Source organism: Populus trichocarpa, chromosome 5 (assembly GCF_000002775.5).
Source record: "Populus trichocarpa isolate Nisqually-1 chromosome 5, P.trichocarpa_v4.1, whole genome shotgun sequence".
Taxonomy (NCBI): Eukaryota; Viridiplantae; Streptophyta; class Magnoliopsida; order Malpighiales; family Salicaceae; genus Populus; species Populus trichocarpa.
Window position 1 is genome coordinate 22,990,621 of NC_037289.2, and position 20,477 is coordinate 23,011,097.

A 20,477-nucleotide genomic window follows, 5' to 3' on the forward strand; every position below is an offset into this window, starting at 1 on the left:
AAAACATAATATATTGTTCATGGATCCCACTGATTTTCTGTGTTTGAAACACAGTTAAAAAGAAGCAGAAATTCGTTGCTTTTCTTCAACTGTTCATGTTAATTGCACTGTTCAATGAACAGTGCAATTAACATGAACAGTGTACTGTAGTACACTGTTCACTTGCACTGCGTGAACCTTTTTTTTTTTTTTAGTGTTGTAATTTTTTTAAAATTTTTTTTTTTTAAATTAGTTTAGAGTGAATTTTATACCTGATAATATTTTATCTAATTTTATTACATGCTAGAAAAATTATGGAAACTGTAGTTCTTGTCGGATGTATTTCATATGTAATGGAATTGTAGATGATTTCATGAAATAATAAAATATATTTTATATAAAGTATGATTTATTTCATGATGTAATAGCAATAATTAAATCCACAATATTTAAATTTAAAATCATCAATATTAATATATATATTTTTTTAAATTATTTTATAACCTCAATTTCAAAAGCATTCTTAACCAAACACATTAAACTACTTTTTTTCAACCTCAATTTCAACCACAATTTTAACCAAACAACTATTTTTTCAAACCAACCTCAATTAAAAATACTTTTTATAAAACAACTTTTTTCAAACCACAACCACAACAGCTACCGCAATACCAAACACACACAAAAGGGGGAATGAGAGATGGGGGGCGAGTAGATAAGAGATTCTGTTTTTTTGGCTTCGCTAAGAGAGTGTGCACGAGAGAGAGAGAGAACTAGAGAGGGGCGGGAGAGAGAATGAAGGATATAACTAGAGAGAGGTAAGCTGGGCTTTTCTTATCGATATTTTTAGAAAATGACAGTTTTAGCCGTGTCAGTTTGTTTAATGGCATACGGGTGGTATTTTAGCTGTGTCCGAGTAACAAGACACCTTGATATGTGAAATCAAGGTTGTCAAAAACGTTTTTTTTTACACGACACGGAACATACAATATAAACTCGAATTATAAACTCGAATCGTAAAATTATAAAATCGCAAGTAAAAATTTTTAACTAAAAATCGTAAAATCACAAATAAAATATTTTAACTAAAATTATAAGATCTAGTCAAATAATAAATAATAATATAACATAATTAAAATAAAAGTGAAATAAAAAATACAAATATCCAAACACCTTAAAATACATAATTCAAATAAAATTTGAGACTTAAACCACAATTCTAGACAAATGCCGAGACCATACTTTGCCGGAAACAGAAGGAATATTTGAGAAAGTTTGAATGAAAAACCACACAGAACAGATTCATACAATGCAAGAAACAAAATAAAACATGAATTGGGATAATTAAGACTTCAACCAAAAAGCAGAGACACAGCCGGCATATAAACCCTGGGAAAAAAGCACACAAAATGCATAAGAAAGGAAATAATCTCACAGCCCAGTATTTCTACAGATAAAAAAAATGCACCAAGCAATGAATCTTTAATTTACCACAAACATCTAAATCAAACTTAGAAAAAAACTGACATGGAAAAGCCTAGAAATAAGAAAAACAAACCAATGAAATAAAAAAGAAGAACGAAACTTAACAACCAACAACCCAACTAAGTCAGAAGAGAGATTAGGCAACCATTAACCTAACAACCTGGTCAGAATCGAACTCAGCATCAAATCTCAACATTCTTCAAGAAGCTCCTTTGCCTCATTCACTTAGTAAATTGGCATAGATGTAAATCTAGATCAGAGCAGATTTGCATACAAGGCCTTCCTAATTCTACTGCTTCTCCTTTTTCCAATTACGTGTCCAGCTTTCCCAGTTTATGAATGAAAGCTATGTCTTCATATTAAAAAAGAAATTCATTTTCACTTAAATTCCTTCACTATTAGTTACATCTTTCTCAACAATTAAAGAAACTCTAGAAAATGGCCAGACTTTTCTGTGTAGCCGTAAATGAAACCACAAGAATTAATCAAATATTATTAGAATACATATTAGTTCTAATGAATTAACTACAAATAAACCAATTAATTACCCTCTTCGTCAACAAACCCTCTAGAAATCTTCATGAGCTGGAAGTATATCGTATAATAAGATCAAGATCCAAGGCTGCTTGAAAACACAACCCCTTTTCAGATCCATTTTTTGGTCTTTGTATGAAGAGAAAAGACAAGGGGGGCTAGTGTATGGCTTATACAACAGATGAATTTCATTCTGGGAACCCGTCTATGAGACGGCTATGGGTATAGACAGACATACCCGAAAGACCATTCCTTCACCACTTCAAAGAATAGACGGAGACGAGACGTACGATTGAAATCATGTTTATGAAAGCAAATTGTTCACATACCAGACGAGACAGAAAAAACACATACCAGACTGGAGACAGAAAAAACAAGCAAATCTTCGTCTCGCCAAGAACGCTCTGGATCTCAATAGCAAGCAAAACCAGCTAAGAGAGTGGAGAATGGAGACTGGAGACAGCACTTCTGGTGAGTGAAAAGTGGAGAGTGGAACCGAATCAACCGATTTTTTAATTTGATTTTTTTTTTTTTATTATTATCGTGGGTGTCCGGGCCAGCTTGCGCGCACCTCGACTAATCCCACGGGCCCTGAAGTTAACGACCATGTAAGCCTCCAGTGGCCATCATATGAGCGACCACAAGGTTCGAACCTGAGACCTAAGAGGGAGCAAACCTCTTAGTCCCAAACTCTTACCACTGGACCACTACCTAGATGGTTTTTAATTTGATTTCTTAATCTGATTTCTTAATCTGCTGAGTGCTAGCGATTTGGGGGAGTGGCCAGTAGGGACTAAGAAGTGGGAACTCGTGGCCAGTGGGAAAGGGGAGAGCTAAGTCAGCACAGGCACAACAAATTTCAAGTGAAATCGCGATTTCAGTACGCGTTTAACGTTTTTTACGAGTTTAATTTGACCGGGTTTCATTAATTTTCCTGATTTTTAAATTTTAACCCCAATTTTACATGTTTTATACATTTTTACTTGTAAAATTGTATAATTTTACGAGTCAAAATATATTTTTAACAACCATGCGTGAAATTATAATCGTGGTGAAGAATTTTGCCTAAAGTGAATTTTAAAAAAGTACATTTTAAAAAAGTAATTATTTTTAATGTTGATAGTGTAATAAAAAATAAATTGAAAAATATTTTTTAGTGTTTGGTTATATCATAGAAAATTAGCTGGAAATTAACTTATTAATATTTTATTTTTCTCAAGTTTATTAAAATAATGAGGCACAAATCTTACAAATTAAAAAGTTGAATGAGAATAAAATTGAAAAAAATATAATTTCATAAATTATCTCAAATAAAATAAACAATAATCAAAATAATAGAGATCAAATCTAGAAAATAAAAAAAATAAAAGATGAAGAAATTAAAATAATAATAATTAACATTTCATAAATTATTTCAAATAAAATAAGTAACAATCAAAAAAATAAAAATCAAATTTGATAAATAAAAAATTTCAATAAAAAAAATGATAAAGGAAAAGCAAATAACAATTATAAAAATGAGGACCAAAATTAATATAAAAATTAAATTTTAAGAGATGAAATTGAAAAATAAATATTCAAAACAAAATATATGTAGTAATCAAAAATTTAAGGATCAAATTTGATATAATCAGCAAATAATATGATATTTCTAAATTTTTCACAACTTCTGGAAAGTGTTTTCCGCCCAAATTTTCTAGGAAAATATTTTCTTGGAAACTAAGCTAAATTTTCCTTTGACTGGAAATTATTTTTCATTGACCAACTTTTTTAATGACAAACAAACACGAGAAAGTTTGAAAAATAATTTCTCACAAATCAATTTCCAAAAAAGAAACATGGTTTTTATAAATACTCAATTATTTACCAAGTGTGCTAAAGCACTGCTTGTACTTTTTTATAATTGAAAATCACTATTTAAAAATTAAAAATTAAAAATATTTTTTCAACTTTACAAATTAGGTTATAATCTGAAATAATTTTTATTTTTATTTATTGTTTTTGTTCTTTTTAATTACTGAATCCAATCAATTTCAACATAATTATTAATTGATATACATGATAAAATTACTCGAATAAAATCAAATCATTTAATAATAATAGAAAAAATATCAGTATAATCATGTCATCAAAACTTATATTACCAGCCTAAATATAATCACATTAAAAATAAAAATTAATGCTTGAAATACGAAATATAAATCATTTTTTCCTAAGTGAATGACTGACAATTACTATTAGAGTGTCAAGGTATTTTCTGTCTCTATCCGGACAGTTTTAAAAAAAGTTGTCACCGAGAATATATCACTGTAATATTGTAGTGAGTATAAGGGTATTGTTGTTATTAATCAAATGGATAAAACATAAGGCCTGGGACTGGAGCCGAAGTTCTGCGAGGTCGCATCATTGTAGCAGAATCACGTTGCGGGCGGCAGAGAATATCAAGATGCCCATATGACTGCCGCGTGTGTAATGATTGGACGGGTCGATCTGGATAAGTCTCTCTGCCTCCTAAAATATCAAATTTCTTGCTTTTTTCTTCAAAAATCAAGTATTCACTTTCACTGGGTCACTGCCCTCGTTTATCGACACACTGTTGTTATGATCAGCCAGTATTCTTCGACATTTACCAAAATTATTTTTTTATTTTTTTATTCTTCGTTTTTTAAAAAAAAAACACCACTGAAAATGGAGGTGTTTTATTCTTTTCCACCATTAAAAGATTATTGAGAACAAGTTGGTTTTTTTAAAAAAAAATTCAATAAAAATATATTTTTACTCTCAAAATCAACAAAATTTAAAATTATTTAACAAAATTTTTTTTTACTTTTCATAAACTTTTAAACAATAAATATATTTTTTTACTCCATGATCAAAACTATGCTAGGTTGTTAACCAAAGCTTTTTTTTTGTTATTTTCTTTTTTATATAATTAAAATATATTATTAACCTCATAAAAAGTTAAAAAAAAAAATAAGGTTTGTATTAAGAAGTGCTTTTGTACTTTGACTCAATTTTTTTTTAATTACCAGGGCTACTAGGAGCGTTTAAATATTTTTCACGTTAACTTTTTTATTTTCTATTCAAGAAAGCTGCTAGCATATACTCATTAGGCGCTAGCAAGTAGATGACATCTGTACCATTTGGATGATGCATGCAATACCATTTAGTACCCAAACATAACCTTTCATTGTATCTTTAGAAGCGTCGCCATGTCTTTTTTCTCACAGCATGATGTATGATGACATAGGGTGGTTGGATTGTTGCCTGTGATAGTTTCCTTATTTTCTTTCTCCTCAAAAATAATGTACACAGTTATCCTTTTTGTTTTTGCCTTTCCAATTTTAATCCTCGTTTTTTTAATTTTTATTTTTGTTTTTTTTTGTATTCATTTTATAAAAGTCTTGTTTATTTTCATTTAATCATTCAATTAAAAATTTTCATATGTTTTTTAAGTTTGATTTGTTTTCAATTTCATTCTTCAACCGAAGTTATTTGTTTTTACTTTTTCAATTTCAACCCTTATTTTTTTTATTTTTAATATATTCCCTTAGCCCTTTTGTTAAAGTTTAATCTGTTTTTAATTTCATCTCTCGACCAAAGTTATTTGTTTTTGATTTTACAATTTCAGCCCTTGATTTTTTTATCTTTTATTTTGTTTTTTATTTCTTTTTATAAAAGTTTTGTTTGTTTTCAATTTAGTCATTCAATTACAATTTTCCATATGCTTTTTTTTATTTTGGTCCTTAATTTTTTATTTTAAATTTATTTTTTAACTTTTTGCTAAATTTTTACTGCCTTTCAATTTTCATATTTCAATTAAAGTTTATATTGTTTTAGTATTTTCAATTTGACCTTAGTTCTTATTTGTTTCCCCTTCTATTAAAGCTATTTTTCAATTTAATACCCTCCTATTGTAATTTTTTGTTTGCCCTCCGATCATATTTTTTAATTTTCATCCTCAATATTTTAATTAATATTTTCATTAAATCTTTTTGTATAATTGATTTTTTCCTTGATTTTATCTTTTGACATTTGATTTGTTGAGGATCCGGCTCCGTGTTTTTTTTATTTTTAGTGCTTATGATCTAATAACTTGGATCACGAGTTTAAAAATTTAAAGTCGTTCAACGTCTTCTTTTTGTTTTGCTCATTTTTCTTTATGGTCTTATCATTTTACATTAGTTTTTTTTTAATATTAGTTTCGTGATTGTCTTATATTTCTTTTCCATAGATTTATTCTAGTCGTATGACTTCAATCACGAGTTTTGCATGTTTTTTTTTATAGAAGTTTTTTTAAAAAAAATTATTTATTTATTTATTTATTTTTAAGATACTATTCTAATTCATTTATAGTTTTTTTTCTGTTTTATACAAATAAACTTTATTTTTCAAGATAAAAATATATTTATTTTTAAATCATATTTCTTATATGTTTAGCACTGCGTAGTACTCTTTTTTAGAATGTATGTTTATTCAATCAGTTTCATTTGTTTTTATATTTCTATTGTTTTTCATTGATTTTAATAAATAAGTTAAGTGAACACAGTGAGTTAAATATTTCAATTTGTGTGATTGGATATTTAGATCTACATTCATCTTCTTCTTTTTTTTAATTTTTATCTTGGTTATTGTCAACAATTTTTTTTATTTATCTACATAGATGATTCTTGATCTATTTAATTACATGCTTTTATATGCCTTTTGATTTACCATTAAGATAATCTTCATACCAGGTATTTTTTTTTAAAAAAAATTACAACTTGAGATGAAACGCAAGTTAAATAGTTATTATTTATTAAAACTGATTTAAAGATGGATCAAGCATAAGATTCTAAAAAAAAATACAACTTGAGAAGGAACACTGGTTAAATAACTAGTATTTATTAAAACTGATTTGAGGATACATCTAGCGCAAGATTATGGTCACATATAACTTGGTCAATCATTTTTTAAAGTTTTTTATATAAAAAAAATCAAATCAAATTAATTAAATTACAGGTTGGTCCATTATATCAACTATAAGTTAACTAGAGGCTGACTTATTCTCACACCTGATCTAGGTTAGGAAATGGCTAAATGTCATATCGACTCGTCATACAAGGTTTAGTCATGGTATTCTCAAGTGGAGGTTGAGTGTTCATCCATGTAATCAAAGCAGAAGTGGGTCATTACAGAATATATTAAAAGGCCTCGCTAAAACATTGAAGTAATCCACAACACCACCAATATTCTCAAACACTCTTCCCTGGATCTCTCGGCACCACTAGCGGCAGAATTATGCAGCAAACAACGTGTCTCTTGCTTTTTTTTAGAATAAATGTTTGTTTTAAAAAATAATTAGGCGTATATGATCAATAAGCCAACATGATCAATTCGGTAAAGAGACACTTCCTGCTATTTGATTGATTCTTTTTTTTTTAGTTTAACTTGGGTGTCCGGGCCAACTTGCGCGCACCTCGACTAATTCCACGGACTCTGAAGTTAACGACCATGTAAGCCTCCAGTGGCCATCATATGAGCAACCACAGGGCTCGAACCTGAGACCACAGAGGGAGCAAACCTCTTGGTCCCAAACACTTACCACTGGGTCACCACCTAGATGGTTATGTCCTTCATGGTACGTTCCTTTTTATTTTTTTGGTAAACTTTGCGTGGACCCCTATTTCTTTTTTATTATTTTCAATGTTAGTTCAAGAGTTCAAAAGGTTTTCATATAATTTTAAATTCATTCAATGATAAGTCGGCCCATTTTTTAATCTCTATCTTTTTATGTTTTAATTTTGAACGGTGTTTGAGAATATTATGCTAACATGCCATTTAGAAGTGAAAGAGAGTATATAATTATTTGTGCGCGTGGTGTGGTTTTTTTATGGTTTTTTTTGTTTAATTTTATATTTTAATATTAGTTATTATTATTATTTTTTATTTGGTCATTCAATATTTTATTTGTTTTTAACTGGTTTTTATAGTATATTTTAATTTACTTTCTATTAAATTATCATGATTTCATATAATTATTCTGATATTTTACTGGTGCTTGATTTTCAAAGCGTTGTTTTTATTATCAAATAACTATGTAAAAAATAATTTTTTTAAAAAATTATTAAACCGAGTTGAGTCCGTGATTTTGGTCGCAGGTTTAATAAGTTAACCTGGATTAACTTGAATTAATATAATATATGATCATTTCAATATTTTTTTTTCAAAAACATATCATTTTAATTTTTTAAGCTAAACCAAGTTTTTACCGATAGTTAAAATTATTTTTTTTCTTGTGCCTAGACTTTTTTTGTTCATTTTTTCTTATTTGATTTTTTTCTAAGTTTGGCCCACCAAGGAGCATGGGAAGTAACATGATTGGTGTTAAAATCAGAATTTATGAAAAGAATTATTTTTTAAAAGCCGAACATACTCCTTTATTGATCATATCAAGAACCTTGTATACCACTTAATTCAAAATATATTTCATAGGATCACGGATACAGACCTGGTGATGGTGCACACAATTTTAACGTCAAACTGTAATGTGACTTGTGCTTTGTTACATGTTAAATATTTTTTTATTATAAAAAAAAAATAAACAAGCTTTTTCATTGTTTATCTGGATATAAAAAATATTTTCAATTATAAATTAAAATACTTATACATATATCTAATTAAATAAACTAATATTTAATTAAGAGATAACTAAGATTAAGATATTTGAATGTGAAAAAATAATGAAAAAAATGAAAATCAATTCTTAAAAATTAAATGTCCGAGGAAAAAATAAATGAAAAAAAATTTAAAAATGACGTAAAAAGGATCAAAGTTAGCCCGTGTGAACCATAAAAACTCGTAATCATGGTCATGAAATAGGGATTGATATCATAGAAGGCAAACAAAAAAAACAAAGAAAAATTCTCAACAAAAAAATATTGAGCAATGAAACAAAAAAAAAAAAACAATTAAGTCAACCTGAGTTAACCTATTAACTATACAATCATGATTTTAGGATTGATATAAACCCACACAAAAAAAATGAAAAAAAAAGCGTGAAGACCAATCCCAGAATAATCAAAATTGAATAATGAAATTGAAAATAAATCATTTTTATTAAAGGACCTAAAAAAAGACCAAAATTAACATGCTTTGACCTTTGAAACTCATAATTGTGGTCATGGAGCGGGACTAACCCCATTAAAGATCAATTTCTTTTTAAAAAATAATGTCAAACTTTGAAATCAAGAAAGAAAATAAGTGAAACAAAAGATGTTGACCTGAGTTAATTTTTCAAATCCATAACTTGAAAAAATCTGCAGAGCCCAATCCTCAACAAATCAAACATTGAAGGATAAAATTATATAAAAAAAAATCAATTATACAAAATGACAAAAAATAGCAATAAAAAGAATAAGGGTGAAAATCAAAATAAAAAATAAATTAAAGGGTAATAAGAAATTTTTGTCATGAAGATTAAATTAAAAAAAAATAACATTAACAAATGAAAAAAATTAAAATAATTAGTATCAAATTGAAAAAAAAAAAAACCATATTATATATTTGAATTGAAGGATAAAATTGAGAATTAACAAGATTTTAATAAAAGGGTCAAGAAAAAAATAAAAATAAAAAGAATAAAAACCAAGTAAAAAAAGACCACATGTAACAAGTTAGAATTGGAGTTTAGAATTGAAAATAAATAAAATTTTTATAAAAAAAATTAATAAAAAAACTATAAATAATAAAAATAAGAACAAGCATTGAAATACAAAAAATAAAAAGGACTCACTGACATAACTTTGTCAACACGTGCTGCACCGTCAGGAAAATGATGTAGCGATGATCCTAATAACATGAAGGGAGGGCAATTTTTAAATATTTTAATTTAAATAACCAATACAACACATTACAGAATAATAACAAATTGCATATTAAATACTTTTTGAAACTTCAAAATAGTTATATTTTAGAGAAAGTTTGGTGTCGCTGTCGCTTTTGTTTTTTGCTCAACCAAGAAAAACATTGTCTAGTCATTAGTGAACTAAATGAATTTTACTTTTAAAATAAAGTACTAATATAATTATATTTTAAATTTTGATATTTATGGAGGTCAATATCATGATTTCCCCTGTGAAATTCGAAATAAAGCTTTCAATCATCTGAATTGCTAGGAATTGAATTATCAAGATATTTTTCATCAAAAGAAAGGAGTGATTTTTCAATATTTTTTCCATGGGACCATAGGAGTTAAAAGGCAGCCCATCGTCTTCCAAGCGAAAGGTAAGCAGAACAAAGCCCAACCATTCCGAGAGGGCAAGAGGGTTATCTGTCCAGAGAATCCTTTATCAGACCTGGCCCACACAGCATAGACCTGCCGGTTCTCCTGCAATCACATGGGCGTCCTATCTAATTCCAGTCCCTTTCATTTTACTACTACTTCTACTTTTAACCATGGGAAAAACCCAGCAGCTATTAAAGATTTAGAAGGTGTTTTAAAATTTAAATTGCGATAGTAACTTTTTTAATTTTTTACTTAAAGTATATTTAAATAATATATATTTTTTATTTTTAATATTAGCATACCAAAACAATTTAAAAAACATAAAAAAACTATTTTTAAGAAAAAATTCATTTCTTTTAAGAAATACGATTAAATCCGCGTTTCTAAAAGCTACCTTAGAAAAATACTTATATTAATCTTTTCAATCAAAATAACAAAGGTTTTTTTTTTTTTAAATTTATATCACTTAAAACCCATATGAATTTAATGACTTCTCTGGTTAATGTTTTATTCAATTCATCTAAAAATCCAGCCTGAATTAGATTCTAGATCATATGTTTTCAAATTACTTTAAATTAGATTTAAAATTTTTTTAGAAAAGTAATTGTATAAACCTAGATTATTTTTTTAAAAATCAAAATAACAATGCTTTTTTGAATGTAACGCATTTTAATATATCTTATCCAATTCATTTAAAAACTCGATGTGAGTTAGACTTTGAATCACGTGTTTTCAAATGAATTTACCTGGTCTGAGATGGAATTTAAGAATATAGGATTCATCCTAATATTTGATCCAAGGTTCTGTTAAGCCTCCCATCAAACTTAAAAGGAAAAGAAGACTGAACCCATTGAGGTTTGCTGCTAGCTCGTAGAAAAAAAGGATAATTGGATGTAATTTTCATTTCATTTCTATATATATAAGATAATTTTCAAGCCATTATTTATTGGGATGCAATCGATCTTGTCAAGTTTTGGCAAAGTCCATTGCTTGTAAAGCAGGCAATACAATGAAGTTCATGAAAAAAATCAAACACAAGTGTTTAGATATTTTTAATACAGACAAGAATTGATAGCTCATTAATTAGGTCGTTTTCAGGAGATATTTGTAAATATTCACTTTCAGCTAGCTATCAACATGACCTGCAAAACGTTTTTGCTTAATTTGACGTGAAATTTCAAAAACTCGGCCAAACCCCACAATGTTTATATATTTGTGGCTTCAATTCAGTCAGTACAAAAGAGAGGCAAGTCCTCTTTCAAAATGCTTTGATTTGCCAAGTGCCGACAACTTCAAACCAGCCCGACTTTTGTCCTCAATAATTGATCGGACTGACTAGTTATTGTGGGATCTTTAAGGACTTATGGTGCTAGCTTCAAGCACTTGCCATAAAATTCTACGAACCAAAAGCAAGGATGAATAAGTTGCCGGAGAAGAAAAACGGAAAAAACATGAACAGATTACTGACTAACAGCACAAACTTGGTGTTAATTTGTGTTAATATATGATATTCATGGTTGAATAAAACGAGGCCAAGGTGCTCGGATTTTTCATAAAAAGCAACAGTTCCTTAAACATTACATATGAATTTGTTACCTGATCAATTGTTAATGGATCAAATTTGGTCCGCCCCAGATCCTTACTTTTGGCAGGATGACCAAATTTGCTCCACTAAACAAACTGGAGAAAGATGTGCTAAATCAGAATTAATCTTTGCTCAAAAGTACTGTTAAACATAACTGCTTAAAATCCACATGGTTATGTCCCTCCACCAAAATTAGGTGGTGGCCAGATGCCTCCACCCCCACCATCAGTCGTTACGTAAGACATGCAAGATAGTGGCACCAGGCAGAGTCCTCGGCTTCTTAGGTCCCTCTTTGATTCTTGATCACCCCCCGAATTTGATGCCTAAAACAATTCAATTATACAAAAAAATTTAGAAATTTATTGTGTTTCAATAACTAATTACTCAATACATATGCCTAACAGATGATCACCTAATCACTCTAATAACGGCCCAGAAAACAATTCCTTTCCTTTTGTCATCGTTTTTGACGAAACAGGATCGATAATGTAATAGTAAATTGGAAAAAATCAACATGCTCGTGATTTATGACAATAGTATTTCGGCATAGGCAAGATCCAAGCACTAGGTAGCTATCATGCATGGTATAAAAACTAAGTATATATGTCCATGCGTATTTAATGAAGTCATGCTTATAAAAAGGGTCCAGTGCTGACTTCAAAATTAAGCAAAAGATGGGTTCTCCTTCGACTTCCACTATATCTATTTTGTTCTTGTTCTAGGAAAGTCAACGAAACAGCATCTTGATGCCTCTGTTTAAACTTCCAATCAAACTATAAGAAGGGACATCAAGTGCATTCGCATTCTTTTGTATTGCCAGGTGTTAGAAAACCACTTTTCATACCGCTTGAATGCTTCTACTGGTCTTGTTGCGGGATGACTTCATATATGGAACACTCAATGTCTGCAAAAATAGCACATATATATGTGATCTTACAAGCACTTCTATAAAAGAGTGTTAATGGGTTTTCATTACAAGAATAAAAAGAAAAAACAAAAGAGGTTTAATGGGTTTTGATTCTTTTGAGCTATATATACATAGATAGACACACGCACTAAGGAAAAGATTTTACCAATCTGTAATCTTACTCAAGTAATTAAAAAAAACACATTACTATTTTATCATCAAACTGATCAGGTGTAATGCGATCACCAGGTGTTGATCTCTCTTGTACCTTGGCATATCATAATTAGGAAGATGCCAAAGCAAAAGGAACGGAAGAAAAATGAAACCATATATAATGGAAACCCTAGCTAGCCATTTGGGCTCAGCATATATATATACACTCATAGACGATCTTCTAGAGGGATGTGGGTTCTTTAGTCTTTGCCCTATTTTTGACCAAGTTGCACTCTAGCTAACACACTGAAACATCCTAGGGCATATTTTAAAAAAAAATATGGGTGTCAGAGAAGATAATTTAGTATATGACAAACTCTAAGAAGAATGTCGGGAAAGTGGAAAATACCTCGACCTGGTTTTGAAGGAACTTGATGTATCCGATAGCCTCCATCAGCACAGATGCTGTGTCTGTCTGCAATATTCTCCCAAACCCAACCCACATGCAAAATTACACGTTACTTTCCCTTTCGCAAAACAGCAACAAAATTATTATTTTATTTGTTAAAATTAGACGAGCATATCTTGATGAGCCCGCTAAGTATAAAGTTTTTTCTTTTAATTAAATCAAAGAGTTTGATTTCAAATTAAGTTAGAATTTGTAACTTAGTTTTTAATCATCCCATTCAAGTGCTCAACAACCCTTAAATTTATTCATCCTCTAGATTAGAGGCACAGAGAATTTAGATTACCTTGCCAAAGGGTGCAACTAACTGCTGCAAAGCTGCAATTCTATCTCCTAATTTCTCTTTTCTAACCTGATAAAATGCCAAAGGTAAAAAATCCGAGCCAAAATACACCAGAAAAAAAATAGTAAAAAGAAAAAACCACAGGCGCCCTTGTGCTCTACAAAATGCGATTCAAACAGTTTAGTTTTCGAACCTTAAAAGGAGGGCAGGGAGAGCGTGACTCAAGTCTCGATTTCTTGGGTGCAGCTGCTTGGGTTGCCTTCGGCTCCATCATGCTGTTGTTGGGCCTTTTAGCCTCTGTTATTTCATTGGTGGAGGATATCTTTGAAATACAAAGAGCACGTACTAATAAAAATCAGTTCAATGATCGCTCAAAAGTCATTTTAAGAAAAGAAGATAGTAAAGAGCGATTCTCCTGGTAAAGAGATTCACACAATGTTTAAAGCTGAAAGTAAGTATCCCTCATGTAGCAAAAAGAGAAGGGTACTTATCTAGCTAAATGGCTAATCTTTTGGTGCCATGGCTTGTTAAAGCCGAAAAAAAAATATAATAAAGGGTTTTAACTTTTCAATTTTACTATTAACTTGGGGAGAAAGCATAATTGAAATTTGTTTTATCTTTTAATCTTGTTAGTTAACTCATAAGATTTACTATTTTTGATAATACACAATTAGGGTTTCTTGATGAGCATAATAAGCTAGCCTAGCTAACCTAGCTGCTGCAGTACTAGTACAAGTTCAAATGGTACATGATTATTTTGCCTGATAAATTTGAATTTGCCAATCCATTTAATGAACTAGCAAATTCAAGGACGTATAGCTGCAGATATACATGATGCACGTACAATACTAAATAATCGCAAAAAAAGCTACAATCTAGTATGCAATCATAACCATTCAGCCATGCCATGGTTACAGAAACTGCTTGCTGCTGGTACAAAGATGAAGAAAAAGAAAAGGATATTGAGGGAAGAAGAAACCTTACTTTACTAGGGCTACATGATGGCCTCTGATTTGATTGCTGAATACTATCGAGACCAAAAGAAAGACTGTCTTTGAACATGTCTAGAGGATCAAGAGAAGCTGGTTGGGGAAAACTTCCACTAAATCTAGTAGAGGTTAAGAGATCCAAGGCCTGTAAGTTCATGTCGAAGGAACCTGAGATCAGCGGTGAAGATGGCTGATTCAAGTTTGAAATATTTATACTAGGATATATCTGACTAAAGCTCCCTCTGCTGGGTATAGCACTTCCAAAGCTGGAACAGTTGTGATGACTAGAGGAAATCTGCCGGGGTGAAAACTGATCGTGGCCATTGATTGGAAAGCCGGATGAAATAGTCTCGAGAAGGAGCTTTTCACTAAGACTCAGATCCTTCAGCTCATCTTTAATGTAACTCGATGAAGATACATGTGGATCTTCAATAGTACTTGAAGGGCTATTTAACATCTCGGTAAATTTGGGAAAGGAATCTGATGATGAGAGCCCTTCTTTGATTTTTGAAAGTTGTAGGTCATAAGCTGAATGGCTACTGAAGTTGCCAGCATTGTTATTCCAGTAATGAAAGCCTAGGTCCTGAAACATGGTGCTATTGAGAGAAGAGATTGGACTCTCATTTTTCTGTCTTTGGTTGAAGATTACTCCATTATAGCTTGGATTTGAGTTGTCAGAATTCCTGCATAAAGAGTAAGGTATAAAAATAAATATTAATATATCAAAGAAAACCCAACAAGCCCTAAAAATCACCATTCCAAACATGAAAATTAGTAGCGTGAAACCATGATATTACTCTCTACAAATGAAAAGGAGAGAACAAACTTAACCCAACATACTGCTGGTTTTCATTTCTAGGCAGTTTGATTGATGTACATCAAATCACGAGTAAAGAAAAGAAAGAAAGCTAAAATAGAAAAAGGAGATTCCAAAATCTAAAGTTAATCTATGCTGGCACTGTAAAATATACTAAACATCCATTGTGGAAAGCTTGTAGTTTAGGGAGAGAGAAAAGAGAGAGAGATAGAGCTGAGAATAAGCACTCACAAAGTGATGGTTTGGGTCCAAGCACGGGCGCTTCCAGCTTCTGCATAGCTAGATGGGGTAGCAGTAGTTAAAGAAGAAGACCCAACAAACTGGTCTTGAAGCTGATGCTGGTGATGGAGATTTGCAGACTCCATAATAATGACAGTTTATTTTTTAAAAGGCTTGAAAATCCCAAGATGAGTAATTAAAATTTAACTATCTATGGCTCGCTAGCTCCAGGAATCTCTCACTCTATTCGAAGAAACAGTTCAGGTGACACCCACACACCTTCTTGCTTTTGGAGAGACACTTTTCTCAGTTTGGTCTTTACTCTTTCAAGTTCCATCTAAAGTAGCCTTGAAAGAAAAGTAAGAGAGCACGAATAACCCATCTCCATACCTCTCTCTGGCTTTAATTATTATTTTTCATTCCTTTTCTTTTCTTTCCCTGCAGCTTCTCAATATATGGTATAAGACTAATCTCCCTCTCTCCCCCCCTCTCTCTCTCTTTGTGCACTCTGAATTACAGGGAGATGATTATACTTCCCCTACGTTATGATTACGATCCTGCCTTCGATCCCAAGGCTTTCAACAAAGGTCTGAGGAGAGAAATGATAACAACCATGCCCTCTCTCTTTTTCACACGCACACACAAACGCTTACACACAAGACACTCATCGCCACATGTCTAAGTGTGCTCATATATATACATACATTTCATTAAGCAAACACCCAACAATATGCTTAAGCAATTAAAGGTTTTATGCTCGTACAGTATGTTTTTATGATATTGTGACTTTAAATGAAAGTCATGGATTCAAATTCTATTGGGAAGGGGTAAAAGTAAAATATATAATATATATACCTCGCCCATGCATTAATTCAAGGGGTAATTACTTTTTTTTTTTTGGGTTGAAATCGGGGCTAAACGCCCAATTAAATTAAACGCGGCAGAGTTGATCCAATCAGATCATAATACAAATTATAGTAAAGACCCACAGGAGGGTCATTAAGGGAATTAGAAAATCTATCAAAACAACTCCTTGTTAAACTATAATTAGCTAGCCAATCTGCCGCTGAATTTGCTTCTCTGTAGACATGAATCACCTGAATATCCCAATCTTTTGCTAAAAAATATCTCGCCTGCATGATTAGGTTATAATTTTTGTCAATAATAACCTTATCGTTAGTAATTAAATCAACCGCCAAAGACTTGGAATTACTTAAATATATAGAGATGAACGAAACTTGGAATTTTTTTTTTATCACATGGATATGTGAAAACAGTTTGATGACTTGATTAATCAAGCAATTGAATGATTAGAGTTATAAAACCACTCCATATATAATGGAAAAACATGCTTTCTTATTGGTAAAATTAAATTTATGTATACTTGAGCAACCTTAATTTGTAATTTGGAACCCCATGCATTAGCTTGATTATTAGGGCAATTGATTTCATCGACAAGCAGTCGATGAAGGCCACAAACGTCTTGACTAGCTAGTAGAGCATGGTTTGCTCATTCGGATATTTCAAGTCACTTGCAATAATAATCGAGTATCCTCTCATCATGATATGAGTATTTCCTAATTAATGAAGATCTTGTAAATTAACCATTCCGTGTATTTTCTTTCTTGGGAACAAAAATATATTTAACAAAAATATATAATCTCAATATATACATGTTAATTAATTAGCTAGCCCTGTGGTATTAGCACCACCCCATAACAGAAAGCTACCAAAAAATATTAAGGGAAAAGATTATATGTATCTTCGATCTCTGATATTGCAGTGTCGAAGGGCTATTAGTACAGAATCGGCAAGCACATATATACAGCTCTCCTCGCTTGTTCAGCTTTCATTGGCGTTGTCTGTTGGGAATAAAGGAGGGAGTGATCAGGACTTATCAGAGGCCTCCATTCATCCATGCATGTTGTAGCCAAATATAGATTTTCTTATAAAAATTAAATAAATAATAAAAAACCAAGGACAAATATGGTTTGGTTGTTTATATATATATATATATGAACACTGTAAATTTATCCTCCAAAAGCTCATCATGATGCTTTGGAAGAACGATCAATTATAATCTAATTTCAATCATATCCCCTAGTGGCAAACAAAAAGAAGCCAACCCTAGCCTTGTAGTCCTTTATTATACAAATATTGTGATGTCCACCTGTATGGCTGTATGTACATCTCTTTTATTCTGTTCAAGTTTTATATATTCGGCTCTTACATTATTTTTTGTTGCTTACCTACTGGTATTTATACAGAAATACATACACACACGCGTACGTATGCTTATTTGTACGTAGGATGAACATGTATGGTTTTTTTCCTGCTCGATCGATCGATCGATTTTTCCAAGCTACATAATAGTGGTGTATACTGTATATAATACTGTTTTAAAGATAATTAATTGAGACCAAATTAAACCTTATATTACAAATCTAAAACTCTAATTACCGATGGAACCCTGGAGCGTCCAGATGATGGGAAAGTGCATGTTATAAGAAATTTTTAACTTCTATGTGATTGGATGGTAATTTAATCTGAAATATTTAATGAATATTGAACTTATCTGAATAAATCAGTTATTTAAATAGTTATTTTATAGATAAGTAATTGATAAAATATAAATATTATAAATTTTCACTTGAAAACTAACCCAAACCTAACACGATCTATATATAATTCAATATAATATATAATTTATTTATCTCAATATTGATATAATATACATATACAAATAATATTTATAATTTAATATATACATACTTTATATATATATAATTTAGTTTTTTATTACTAGATACACTATAAATGGGATATAGAACTCCTAATTATATTGGGTGTATACCATTGCCAGAGAATCACTCATTCATACTCAGAAAACTTAAATTCTGATCACCATGGTAAAGCTAAAGAAAAATTAATATATATATATATATATATATCCCTCTCTCTCTCTCTCTCTCTCTCTGATGCTTTTGTTAATTTGTTTGTAGAGAGAGATCAATGAATTAATATTCATAGATTAAGTATGATTAAGCTGTCAATCCATTAAAGAAGGCCTATAATAATGTTGTTCAGCCCCACAAAGGTTCACATCAGTCGAAAAGGAGATGGGAGAATGTGAGATGAGAGTATGGGCAAAGCTTAACATTGCTTTTTGCCCTCTCTCCTTTTACCCTCTTGTAGCTGCTGCGAGCATGCCCCCCTTTTGTTTGCTTGCTTGTTTATTTATTTTTAGTTGCTTTTTTCCATTTCTTCTTCAAGGCAATTATTCTCTTATTAATTAATGAAAGTTTGCTTCCTTATTCTTGCAGGTCACCTTTTGCAAACCTCCTAGTCTCGCTACCTTCCAAGATTCAATTCACAACAAAGAAAAACTGTTCCTCCATTTTTCACTTTCATGAATCTTACAAGATTCGTTCAAGAAAATTCGAAGTTGTAATTAAGTGTACTTCCCCTTTGATAATAATTCCACCAAAAAAATTCCACTTCGGCATGATGAAAGCAAAGGAGATTTGAAACATAAATTAAAAATCAAGATAAAATATAATAATATTATAAAAAAATATTCATTAATATTAGTTAGTCTTTGAGGAGATGTACATGTTCGTATTGGACACACACACACACACACATATATATATATAAAGACTAAATGTTATTTTTTAATCTAAAACTTTAAATTATTAGGATTAAGTTCATTTGTTTATATAAAAATTAAATTATTGGCTTGTGAACCATGTAAAATAATAATTGTTCACTTTATATTTTCCACTAAATAGTCAAAGAAAGGCTATGATAGATCATTTGTTAAAAAAGCCCAATCAATTAGGGAGATTATAAAATGATTAATAACATATACAAGAGTTCACATGATCTACTAAAAGACCATATTCTATTCGGAATATATAAAAGTTCTTAGCACATTAAACTAGTAAATACTATAAATTAATTAGGATTTATATGACTATAAAAAAATGTGCTGATAGAAATATAGATTATATTATAAACTAAGGAGACCAAGTACTATTTAGAATAACCATATTAAATTAGCAAATACTATAGATTAATTATGATGATATAATACATATTGTATTATAAACTTTGTATTTTATACAATTTGTATAGAAATAGGAATTGTAGTTTGTATAAAATTCTACCACTCTAATAATATAAATTGATCATTAATTCAGTGTCTTGGAGTGATGACTAGCTCCACACATATAATTTCATTATTTTGCTGCAATTTATCTGTCTTATTGCAATTTATTATAAAAAAAATTTCAACCCTTTATTTTCTTTTATATTTCTTTAAGTTTTTATGTAGTTTAATCTTTAGCATTACTTTTCTATTCCTTTTAATTTGGTAAAGTAAAGTTAAGAACGTTATATTTCATTTGATTTACAAGACAGTTACTTGTTTTCATTTTTATTTATAGTTTTTCCTTGTTGGAAGAAAAAAAAACAAAGAACATATAGCTTATTAATTAAAAAATAAATGATTGATCAATAAATTAAAATGTAATGGATCATCAGATTATCTATGAAATTAACAATTCATTTTTGTGCAGGAAAAATCACCTCTATCATTGTATAGTTTAGTCAAAATTGCATTTATTTACCAACTTTTAAGAAATTACATTTTGCAACCTAAATTTTGATGCGCTCGTATTAGTTTTCATTCTAAATTATTATATAATTTAGTTTATTTTACACTAACTAAGAATGTAAACTGTAACTTTTTAAAAGTCAGCAGATAAATATAATTTTAATCAAACTATAAGA

At 30.1% G+C, this 20,477-nt stretch overlaps 1 protein-coding gene across 5 annotated transcripts; it reads right to left on the reverse strand.

Annotated features, from left to right (window-relative positions):
• Positions 1-11,781: 11,781 nt before the first annotated feature.
• On the reverse strand, positions 11,782-16,362 carry LOC7454376 (transcription factor bHLH110). Of its 5 annotated transcripts, none has more exons than XM_006383652.3 (7): positions 15,696-16,360; positions 14,643-15,330; positions 13,852-13,980; positions 13,662-13,727; positions 13,319-13,384; positions 12,694-12,753; positions 11,782-12,172 (listed from the first exon to the last, which is right to left on the reverse strand). In XM_006383652.3, the coding sequence occupies exons 1-7, from the start codon at positions 15,827-15,829 to the stop codon at positions 12,023-12,025; spliced, it is 1,293 nt and encodes a 430-aa protein (XP_006383714.1). In that variant the 5' UTR covers positions 15,830-16,360; the 3' UTR covers positions 11,782-12,022. The 5 variants fall into 5 exon arrangements, 4 of the variants coding, with proteins under 4 accessions (XP_006383714.1, XP_024456319.1, XP_006383713.1 ...); XM_024600551.2 differs by lacking the exon at positions 15,696-16,360 and adding an exon at positions 15,488-15,629; XM_006383651.3 differs by lacking the exon at positions 15,696-16,360 and adding an exon at positions 15,479-15,609.
• Between the last annotated feature and the right edge of the window lie 4,115 nt (positions 16,363-20,477).